Here is a 12321-nt window from a genome sequence, read left to right as displayed (position 1 = left end):
CTGTGTGGATCATTCATTACACCGCTTATGAGGTCCACAGGAGTCCCTGTAGGATTGAGTTTGGACTTGAAATCTACACTCTTACAGTTCATCTAGCTTGCTGGTACACATTAGGACTTTAAGAACTCTGTGGCCTGTGATTATATTGAACTCCAGACCATCCGCCTAGAGGTGGGGTGGGGGGGACATGAAAAGAAGGTGTGTATTTGGGGTAGGGAGGATTGAAAACAGAAAATGTTTCACTAAAATATCTAGCTCTAGAGCTTGCGGGTTTATAAATCATATGGCATTCACAGGCATGGGAGTGGTTAATTGACATGGTGGTAAAAAGTCAGAAGCCCAAGGAGCTTTTTCTATACTGGGCTCACATTGGCAGGCTCACCTGTACAGCTGGACTGGTAGATGCACTAGTGGAGAATTATTTTTGATACAATTCTCTACTGAAATCAAGGTCTAAAGAAAGAAGGCCAAGTTGGTCTCCTTGGTCATTCAATCCTTGTTCCCTCCACCCAGACTACAATTGCTAACTAGTGCCAACTAGGGTTTTTTTTTGCTTTGAATACCGGTCCACTAGAGACTGGACAGAGCCCATAAAAGGGATCTCCTGTAAGGTTTAAACATCCATTAGATAGTACCAGCTTTCAGGCCCTACCAATCTGGCTTGGATTTGGACCAACAACATCTGAACTGATCCTCAGCCATCTAGCCCCTTCTTTCTTGGGTGTCTCAAATGTGGTGTAAAAACCTTAATTTAGGAGTACAGTAGCAGACTGCTGAGTATGTTTCTCAAGCAAGTCACAAGTTGTGCTATACATGTATGTCTCATCGCAATCACAGATATCCCACGTCTAGCCTGAAGTGCTGTTCTTAACCTTCAGCTTGCACATGAATACAAGTTATTCCAGTGCAACAGAATGTGAGAGCAGTTCTGTTCCTTAAAAGACGTTTGTACATTCTGTGGTCACAATTCTTCGTAATCATGTTGTGGGGTGACTACTGAGAGAACTGTTTCTAGCACCTTCCATCGGAGATTCTCAAAATACATTACAAACTTTAATTAACAAAACCTCCCCTGATCCTGCTGAGGTGGGTATGCACTTCCACCCCCATTCTATAGATGGATAAATGGAAGCACACATGGTTTCTTTAAGACCGCGTTAGAGCCAGAAAGGAGAATTCAGACCTCCTGAGGTCCCTGTTCCAACCATTAGATCCCACCACACCGATTGTATAAAAAAAAAAAAAAGGAATGTTCACCCTTCCCCTAGCCATGGCTACCAGTTTTATGTGCTGAACTCCTGGCCTGGTGTGAGCTATTCTCAGGCTTATCACAATTTGAATGATATTTGGAGGGGGAGGGGGGATGGAGAGGGAAGGGGATAAAGATTTTCAGTGTCTCATTGAAACATGTTGTAAAATGCTTCATAACAAGAGCAAGAGACATTTATACCTGTCTGAAACTGAATCCAAACAGAGACAGTCTTGTTGCCAATGAGGGAAACTTGGCAGGACTGTTTTCTTGCGTCGCCAGTGTCTGTCTGTGTGGGAAGCTTTGAACAAAGACGCTCTAGTCCCCTAGGGTCCTGGCACTCCCAGGGCAAAACCAGTCCCTTCCCCTCTTTTTCCTCTAACTCTCTCACATGCATGCACTCCTGCGCTTGCATGCTCAGTACGACTAGCTACAACAACAACAAATTAAACCCTACAGTGCTGGTAAACTTACAGGAAAGGAAGATTTAAAAAAAAGAGAAAGAGCTGGAGCAAAGCCAGCGTCCTCGAATGATTCCAGCTCACCAGCCCGCCCCTGAATGACGTGCTCCACCCCCTCCTCCCCAGAGGGCAGCCATGGCTAAGCCTTGTTCTCTTCATAAGAGAGAGGAGTTCCCCTTCTCCCTCTCTGGGTTTCTAGTTAGTTTGAGAGCTCAGGAACCTTGCAACTTTATCTTGCATTTAAAAGGAAAGCAAAGATGAACATAAGGGGGATATGTTAATAGACTTTCCCCAAAAATCAAGCAGCAAAACCCTTTGCATCAGTCAGAGGAAACAAAAGCTGGGCAAGACACAGTGCAAGGCAAGCTGGCTACGGTACCAAGGATTCAGCATGCCTCTGGCCATGTGGCACAGGGAATATGTCACCACCCACACACAACTTAACATTCCATATTACGCTCTCCGCTTCCCCAACACCGAACTCAAAGCCTAAAACCAGAAGGGCTCTCATCCCATGTGCCACATTGGGGAGGGGGGGCGGCTGTGGGATGTCATCTGCATCAAAGCTAAAACTAACTATGGCTGGTAATTTGTTCCAAGTATTTAGTTTTTATTTTTCCTTATGCTATTTATCTGTGGCCATACTTGAATTGTTACAAATGTGTTCGTTGTTTGAAGTTATTCAGAGAACGGCCCATGCAAGCAAGCTCTAGTCTGTGTGTGGTTCTCAAGGTGCTCGCTACGACTATGGCTGCGAGCGAGCATTGGCCACCTAAAGCTTGCAGTGCTCCCTAACGGCTGGCCTAACCCTTCTCTCTCCAGGAGTGGGGCTTGGCTAAGTTTCAAGATGGCCATGTTAACACTTCCAACACACAACTCTGTGTGGCCGTTTTCATGTGAGTACTCACAAGACTTTTTTACTTTTTCTGTGTACATTCTTGTGAGCCAAAAGAAGTGCTTGTATGAAAGTTCACAGAAAACAACTTAGGAGAGTCTCGAACACTGGTCAAACTCAGCTGGTGGTTTGCATTCAAAAAAAAATTGAATGTTTGTACCTGAGGATGTGGCCAGCTGCCACCACAGCCCCTTGGAGATTGTTCTTACAAGTGTATCGGGGAGGGGGAACACAGGAAATACTTCCCTGGGTCTCTCTCTCAACCTCTCCCCATTCTCTTCTGGGCCACTCAAGTGTCTACTGCATAGAAAGAAACACACTGACTCAGGTGTCACTAAAATGTTTAATTTTAAATTCATGGATGTGGGTGTTGGCGCTTGCATAGGAGGTGATGGGCTGCTGATTTCAAGGTAGTGCCAGAAGCAGAGGGTAGGGAGCTGTAGAGGCAAGAGGGGATGCAGACATAAGAAGCAGTGGGTGGGATAAGAGGAATTACATGAGGGGGGCTAGCAGCTGAGAATTACAGCTCTGTGGAACCATCTACTTACACCTCTAACACTTCATACGTATGACTAAAGCAATGAAAATAATAAAGTTAGCTTCACATGGATGACAACTATAATTATTATTCCCCAAAGTTTTATTGTGGGCTTGAGTTCTGAAAGATGAAATCATAATGTTGGCCAAATGCAAGTTGGGGGAGGGGTCTATTTATTCATTTATGACAAATTGTAATGAATAAATCTTTGGCCAGCTAGTAACTAACCTGTGTGGGTCCTTAGATGAGCTTTGAGATGGGAAGATTTGCCATAAACTTTTTCGCACCCCACGTAGTGGCATTTGTGCTTTTTCTGGGGTGACTCGGGGTCAGCCCGGTTTCTTCCCCGTCTGCTCCTTTGTTTGGGGCTTGGCTCGCTTACTGCAGCCAGGCTAGTAGGTGTGGCTGCTTTTCCTTCTCCACGCTTGCCGGCTGGGGAGACACTTTCCTCCCCAAACTCCTGAGGAGGAAAAGAAGGACTTAGTTTTTCCCTGTTATCGATGCTCTCTGTTTTTTCCATCCGAACGGTGGCAGAATTTGGGACATGCTGGTTAAGATCTGCTAAAATCCTGGCCACCACAAACAGCGACGATCCATTGTCTTTCCCGGTCTCTCTTACTTCCCGCTTATTTTCTCCATTTGATAGAGGAGGAGGTACTGCTGCATCAGGTCGGGGATCTGCGTCCCCTTTGGGACTGTGGATAATAGCACGACTGGACATAGAAACAAGGCACTCGGCTGCAAAATGATCCACGTATGCTGCTGTTGCCATTTTTCATAGGTGTGTTTAAAAAAAAATTGCACGTTTTCCCTTTTAAAAAAAAACCACAAAAACAAGCAGACTTTTCCCCTCCTATTTCTTAGGATCCCTTTGTAGAAGCCAGAGCTGACTGAACAGCTATTCTAAATGCACTCTGTTTGTGAAGATTGCACCCAGCTTGTCACTAAAGAGAAAAGGCATTTAAAGTCCAATGAAAGAAAAAATCATAACTCTGGCAGCTTGTTGCTTTAAGTGGGAATTAATGTTGATCTTCTAGAGTGCAATGAAATGACAAAAATGCAGTTTCTCTAACTCGTCCATTGCATTGTGACAGTAGAATAAGCTTTCTCCGTTATTGCTCCTCTGAGTGTTTCAGAGCCCCGTGGGGGCGTGGCCTGGAAAAACATCTGGGTGTGATGTCACAGAGAAGCCACATCCTGGGTTGATCAGGTTAGCAATGAACATAGACTTCAGCTGCTGCTGCTGCACTGAGAGAGAGAGAGAGAGAGAAAACAGCACCGTACAAACAGAGATGTGGCTGTGAGCTTGAAGTCAGCAAGGGAATAAAAGCAGGCAAATGAAACAAAGAGTGCGATTGGTTCGGGGAAGGTGTTGCATAGGCCAATCAAAGTGTCTATGCGGAAACCTCCACATTTGCAAATTTCAAGTAGCCAATTAAATTCTTCTTACTTTATGACTCAGCAGGAGGCAGAAATTCAAGATAATCTTTGGCTCATTTCTGTGAAATCTTCCTTGCAGAAACAAGCTCATTGATTCTGGGTGTGTTTTTCTATGATACAGAAAAGGAATAGGCTGGTGAACTGAACATACGCACTCTCTCTCTCACGCTCCATGAACTTTAGTTTTCAGGATTGTGCAATGATTAACCACGTCATTGTTTTCTAATGTTATTCCTTCTGTAGTTCCTTAACAACTTCAGGGCATCGTATATTTAACCTTTTACTAGTTGAGGCAATTTAATAGGCATTGATTTCTAAAAGGCAGGAATTAAACAACTTTCTAAATGTGAATGAGACAACTAGCATAGGAAAACGGAAAGCTTTACAGAGTCTCAAGGTAAAGCTAAAAAACTGGAGTTCCTCTTTGGGACTAGATGGTTTTATGCTGTCAAAAACCAGGTTTAACTAAGTACAAAGAAACACTGTTTAAAACACCACCTCATAGGCCCTATAGACAATAGCACCTTTTCTGGCTATTTAAAAATAAAAATGGCAATAACTTTTTTTTTTTTCATTCCCAACCTGTAGGAGAAATAGCCTGAATAGTTTATAGGGTATTTGTTTTTCTTATGTTAGTGTGAGTGAATGAATAAGCGGGTATGATGTGTTTGTGTGAAGAAGTTATTGAGGGAAAACATAAAAGTCAGTTTGAATTTAATTCTTAGTTTTGTGGTCATTCTTATTTCTTGTTAGTGTGTTCATGGGCTAGTAGTCCAGTGCTTGTGAAAGACCCGTCTCTCACACTTATGAGCCTTTTGTCACCCCTTTTCTGGGAGGAAGCAGACTTCAAGGTCTTGCCAATTAACCTTGTCAGAAAAGTTAGGTTGGGGTGGGATATTTCTGTGGAAAATTTTGACTTTTCATCAAAAAAATTTGGCCAAAAAAAAAAAATCAGTTTCTGTCAGGGAAAATAGAAATAAGATGTTATTTTCAGTTGGTTTAACCTGAATTAAAATATTTTGGCTTGTCAAACCAAAACATTTGTTTGAGTAGTTCAACCTTAAACATAGCCATAGCACATTGTGGGCATTGCAATTCGGGTGCCTCATGCTCTACTCTCCCCTAAGGGGTGGTCTCTCTGCCTGGACTAGATCTCCCATAATCAACCAGGTCTCCCCTCTCACTGCCCCCCAGGGAATCTTGTGGCAGATGTAATCGAGACAGAGAGCTCGGTCCACAGACCAGAATGCAGAAGCATGAGATAGCTTAGTGGCTCAGCAAGATGTGGTTAAATGTCAAGTTGGGCCAAAACATTTTGATTCAGGAATATCAATGTTTTGTTTTGATCGAACATGTCTAAACAAAGTGTTTCACCATTTCCAAATTGAAAGTTTGGGGTTTCGCGGGTACGTTGAAACTTTCTGCAGAAAGCAGACACTTTTCATAAATAATTTTGTTTCTTCAAAAACCTCACTTTTCCAGTGAAAAACAGTTCTGATGGAAAGTTTCTGACCAGTCCTACTCGAAGACCAGTATCCTCTTTGTGGCAGAAATCCAATGAGAGTCATATTTACACGATGTACACAAGTCCTGTTTCCGGGAATGGGGTGGTAACAAATGGCACACACTCAGCTCCGGTTTGGAGAAGCCGCAGGTAATGCCACACAATGCTATCCCAAGAAATAGATGCCTTGGCCCTCTCTCTCTCCAGGGCCTCACACAAAACTCAGGCCTTGTCTATACAGGGAAATTTACTGGCATAACTATATTAGTATAATTATATCACTCTGTGTATACCAGTGTAACTCCCCCTGTGGGCACTCCTATTCCAGAATTGGAATGCTTTTTTCCAGTTGAATTTGTCACTCTGGAAGCTAACATATACCAATATTGTTGTGCAAATAAATCTCCCCATGTAGACAAGTCCTCAGACAGATCCAAATGTTCAAGAACATTGTGTCCCCTTTCTCCCCTCTCAGCCCCTGCACTTTATACCTGGAAAGCCCTTGTCCAAGACATTCCAAACTGCATGGTCTTTGTCTCTCTTGGTCAATGTCCTGGCTGTTAATCCTCCTTGTGTGCAGCTGCTTTGTAACACAAATGAAGCACAGAAGGGTGTAATGACCCTGACAGACTCACACAAATAGCCCTTAATGACTCTCTGGGTGTGGTTAATGCATGGCATCTTTAATTCTTTTTCTGGAAAGTTTCACCCTGGGTGCTTATATTTTAATGGCCCCTGATGTACATGACATTAGCACCTTTTATCCTAACACTGTCCTACTGCAGGGAATGTTATGGGGCAGCCGAACTCACGGAGAAAGCTTAGGCTGAGATTGATGTTCTGTTGCTGCTTTGAGTTACCAACAAACCCTAGGTAGGGGGTGAGTTTGGGTACTAATTCTCTCAGAGCACACAGTAACATTGTCCAACAACAAATAGAACTTTAATTTGTATAAATGTGAATAACATTGGAAACAGTCTACTTAATTGTAAACTCCACAACCAGCCCACCCCAGCACAGTCCAATTTGTTCCACTGCCCACTCCAAGCACAGCCAGGATAACAATGCCTTCCAACAAATTGATTCTGCATTTATTAAAAACATCCAACACATTTAATTCTGCCCCACTCCACACCCAGACTTTGGATTCTGCCCTCCCAGACATACAACCAATACTTGATTCTGCCACCTCCCCAGAAACAAAACAAATGCCCCACACACATTTGATTCCCCTACCTTTTTGTTAATTCTGTCTCTGTTGCCTTTGTTCTTTGCCAAGTCACAGCTCCTTGCTCTCCCTCTCCTCCCACAAAAAGACCAGCTGCTGGAGTGGAAAGAGACCCACCACCCAGATTCTTCATCCACTCACCCTCCAGCCTTGGCAGTGGGGGCCAACAGTGGGAGCAACTTCAGCCTTACTGCACGCTGAGGGTGGGGTCAGCAGTAGGAGCTGCAGAGCTCAGCTGGCATGGAGTTTCTATTTCCCATCCAGCTCCGCTTTAGCGCTGGAGATCCTATGTTTCCATGGGGGCACAAGCTGCCCGTCAGCATATGGAGCAGCTCTGATTGGCTTCTTTGGCCCAGGAAGTAGGGGGAATAAAGGTAGCCAATCAAACAGGGATTTCCATTTAGGCTGAGGGGTTTGCCTACAAACCCTAGAAGACTTTGTATTACATGGGGGGGCCTTAGCAGGTCTTCTGAGTTTAGCATCCATCCTTTCTTCCTTCCTGGTTGGTAACACAAAAGCAATAACATAACTCTTATTCTCCCTGAGGCTGGCTGCCCCTAGTGTTCCCAAAGAGGAAATGAAGGAGACTTCACTCTCCGAAGGTAGGCCGCCCAGGAGAGGAACATAGAGATGTCCCTGGAAGATGTGAGAAGGGCCATTTAGCAGGCTCTATGCCATGCTCTGCTATGTGCTTTTATCACATGGCTGAGCCAGGTGTATACTTGCAGGGGTGAGGAGGGGGTGAAGAAGAAAGTTGGCATGACAGTGGTGCTTTACTCTGTCGTTACCACCTGACTGTAAAATGAAGACATTGGGGGCTTTGCCAACATCTGCTTAGGAATCTGAGACCTCAAGACATTTTTGTTACACTATTCTCATGAAAGGAGCACCGTCTTCCTTTTTCTTAATGTGTAGAACAGCAGACTATAATACAGTGTGTTTATCATCCAGACATAAACTTCCAACTGTTTAATGGAAGATTCTGTAGCAATCAGTATGAAATAGCAAACCTTAACTATTTACCTCTGTAAGAAATAGCAGTAACAATCAGACTCTATGCAAAATGTTATCTTAGTGGTGTTGGGCTGTCTTCATACCACTCATCTTTCCCTCATTAAAACAGTCTCAAAACCATCATGAAAATTTACCAGACTAGACACAAAATCTACTCAACTATCCTTTGTTGTGATGATAGATGATGATTTTTTTTTTTTTTTTTTTTTGTTTTGTTCTCATCAAAAAATTATTCACCCTGCACAAGTGGGCAAGTAGAATTTTTGCAGGGCTGCACTAGATCCAAAGTTGGCCTGTATTAAGCATATTGCAAGTGTTTACTTGTATTTCATCAGACAGGCTGAATCATGAAATTGAGATACCAAAAATGTTTTACTGAAATTAATCCTACTTCCCCTTTTTAATTTTCTCATGCTATTGGGCTATGTTTTTGCATTGCTCTTAGTTTAGAGGAATTTAGGCCATATACTGAAGTGAGAGCTCTTTTCTATGTTCTGTTGATGTTCTTCTATCTACTCAAAGAAGTAAATTGGCCTAATTTTTTTAGTTTATTTGTATGTATGGGTTCTTCTATTCATAATACATAGCTTAGGCTTCCCTTTATCTACAATGCATTATGGTGATTTTAAAATAAAGGGCTAGTTCGTGGGCTGCAAGCCAGGGTGTGAATGTACGGTGAACTAGCCTGCTGCACACTGACTGACTGTGTGGACTCTGCAACTGCACACTAAAAGTTCCATAGTGTGCTTTGATGTATGGTGTGCTATGGAACTTTTAATGCACAGCACGCTCGTACGCCGTACATTGCCACCCCACCTTGCTGCATACTAATCAGCCATGTAGACAAGCCCTAAAAAATAGTATTGGATGGGCATTGGCAAGTTAGCCACCCCAAGTACATACCCACAGGCTTTAGGTGGGTTTGTACTTGGGGCGGCTAGCCCATGCTGCTGCAGCCCTTGCTACCACAGCTACACTACTGTTTTAGCATTAGCTCCATGAGAACTCATATGTCTATGCAAGCTGTGAATTGCACCCAGAGCTCCAAAGGTAGATATAGCCAAAGACTCAGTAGGCCAAATCCTCAACTGGTGTCAATCACATAGCTCCATGGACTTCAGTGGAGTTATGCAGATTTACACCAGCAGAGGTGTTTGTCGTGGGTGTACGTTGGAGCAAATATTTCTGTTTTGATTTTCGGAGGGTTGTGTCTGGGTTCTAGGGGTACTATTTGCATTTGTTTTTATGTGCTTTTCTCGAGTCCCTCAGGAAGATCTTCATGGGCTTGAAAGAAAATGGCTGATGTGGTCTCTTCTTGTTTCAGTGCCTGGAGGTGGCTGTCACATAAAAAGAGCAGATCTCATTTTATTTTGGCCCCCTAAATGGTTTCCTGACAAATGAAAAAGGTAAATGCAAACGTGTGTGTGTGTGTGTGTGTATTCCTGTGATACCTGCATTCACAGCCCTCTATTTCTATGCAATACTTGTGGTCTCCAGTGCTTGCCTCGGGCTATTTCTGACCTGCAAAGCATAGCTCCATGCCCTGCAAGGGGCCTCTGAATGCCATGGGCTCTCCATTGTCCACACCACCCGCTGCAGCACCACACCAGTGCTGCTGTTTTCAGTCACTGGACACCCATTGAAAAGGGAGTGTGAGCGTAGGGCCCAATCCTGTACATCTTTCTCAGGGAAGCAATCCTGTTGCTGCTAACAGAGCTACTCACGTGAGTAAGATTTGCAACAATAGGCCATTTCTGCAGTGATGACTTCTCCTTTGTCTTCTGATCACACAAAATAAGTCAATTATTTTACTTTGTTGCTGTTTTTGCTACACAAGAATCCAGCTACAACTCCACGTCCATACCACTCAAACATCCTATTTTGCTGTGAAGCTCCACTACTGACATCACACATGGCAGATGAAACAAAGACAATACACACAGAGACAATCATTCTTTCATCATTCTCTTTTGCTGATATCATGTTCCTCATAATACAGTGGGGGACAAAGGATTACTTCATAGACACAGTCACACTCTCCATGAAATGTTTCTTTGATGTTCTAGCTACCTCTGACTCTCCTGATGACATGATGAAGAGCTAGTTTCAGAAACTCCACCATTCGTTTTAGTATCCTAGCTCCCAACACTCTTGGGACAAGTCAGCTGGAGATGTCAGATACTTGCCTAGATTCATGTCAACACAACAAACAATGTAACACCAACCCTTGAAGAGTTTAAAGGAATGTGTTGTGAAACCCTCTAAGAAAGGCTTAAATTGGACAAGTGTCCCTTCCCTTGGTTCCTTTTTCACAGGGCAGAGGCAAAAACTCTAACAAGGAAAAATCAGGAAACCATCCTTCTTTGTATAGCTAGTCTCTTATTGCTCCCCGCAGCATCCAGCTCTGGTCTGCCTAGGCTTTTGAGACGCTGGCTTTCATACATGGTAATTTAATGGCTGGTTGGTGGAGGTGGTTTTCTTCTTAAAGCATAGGGATAGCATCTAAACCCCAGCCCTGTGCTGGGGTATATATATCTGATGACATAATCTAAAACCGGTCCTACAATTCTTCAGTCATACAAGGACACTAAGCTAGAGCAGGGTTTTTTTTTTTTGTTTTTAAGTGTTAGGAAACATTTGTAGCAGCTCATGTAAGTAAAGCAACATATGGGTGGCAAGAGAGGTAACCAGGCTCAAAGCTCCTTCAGAGAGAAAGTTGAGTGCACATACAACCTGTAATGTGTAAATCAGGATTTTTGTGCAAGAAACTAGTAGTTGTGTGCACTCGTATCGGGAACGTGCAAAAGTGTATCTGCACAATTTGCAACCTTTTGTAAATCAGAACTTAAGTGACTAGTTCAAAAGAGTTCCAAGACCATCTCTCTTAAAAAGCGGATGTTCAGCAGAGGTCTAGACTGAATTCCTCTTTTCATTAAACAAATAGAGCAAAGGTCAGGCAGCCCTTTGCTGAATGGCACAATATTAACTTTTAAGAAAAGAAAACTTCCCAGTCCATTAGAGAAGCCAAAGCTGTATGTACTGCTTCAGTGTCACTTTCCACTTTAGAGAAGGCTGTGGTCTGCATTTTTCTGATATTTGGTCTGCTGGCTGACTTGTGAATGGGGATTGGTGTTTGATTTGGGATTGGTTAACAGGTTCTGATAAAGTAACAAGCGTGCCCCTTCATTGATCCCTTGAGCTGAATCCAAGTACGTACAGTAATTAAAAAAATGCTGTGTATATCCATGCTTCCTCGTATTGGCCGGGACAGAACATAAAAATGCCAAAATAGTTCACACTAGGCTATTTCTGCAGCATTTCTAGCCCAGCTGAATCCAAGCAGCCCTGGAAATTTCATGATACTCTGTTTTGGGAGGATTTCCCACCTGATTTTCAGTCAAGTTTGGATGCATTTGTGAACCGTTTCTAAACTTTTTGAGTTTTGCCTTTCAGCTGTGCTCATGGGAGAGAGGTGATCTTCTAACTTTAGACTGGAGACAAGATAGCTTGAGTGGTTATTGGTAGGAACAAAAGAATGAACGCAAATATTAATTATAGAACATTTAGATGTTGAAAATGGACACACCTCATTCTCTGTTGCTCTGCATCTTGTGCTGTCATTTACACCACTGAAAGGCGAAGTGAGAGTGCAAAGTCGGAGTAAAATATGGCCTATGATGAGAATAGTAGTGTTCTACCCGCACATTGCACTGCATATAGTGCAGGGCAGTGGAGAATCAGGCCTCGAATCTGCATCCCCATTGATATGCATGGTAAAAGCATTACTATGTATAATTAGTTTTTGGTTTTGGTGGAGTTTTTCTCTGGAAAGTAAGAAATCTGGAAAAGCAAAGGCAAGCAGCTTTGTTTCTCAGTATTCATTTCTTTCCTGTATAAGAGCATGAAATAATGGCCTAGATTTTTAGATCTATGTGTCCTTAATATTCACAAATGATTAGTTCTGTGTCTAATTGATCACTTGTGTGTGCTGT

General features: G+C 43.0%; 1 protein-coding gene across 1 annotated transcript in view; it reads right to left on the bottom strand.

Moving 5' to 3' along the window:
- KLF13 (KLF transcription factor 13) overlaps positions 1–4425 on the bottom strand; it is a 48426-nt gene extending 44001 nt beyond the window's left edge. Inside the window, exon 1 of the mRNA XM_054042497.1 lies at positions 3372–4425. Within this exon, the coding sequence (XP_053898472.1) occupies positions 3372–3915 (544 nt within the window). The 5' untranslated portion in view covers positions 3916–4425. The remainder of the gene's footprint in view (positions 1–3371) is intronic.
- Between the last annotated feature and the right edge of the window lie 7896 nt (positions 4426–12321).

Source organism: Malaclemys terrapin, chromosome 10, assembly GCF_027887155.1.
Source record: "Malaclemys terrapin pileata isolate rMalTer1 chromosome 10, rMalTer1.hap1, whole genome shotgun sequence".
In the NCBI taxonomy this organism is placed as follows: Eukaryota; Metazoa; Chordata; order Testudines; family Emydidae; genus Malaclemys; species Malaclemys terrapin.
The sequence above is the reverse complement of the archived record's forward strand: the minus strand, read 5'-3'. Positions and strand labels throughout refer to the sequence as shown.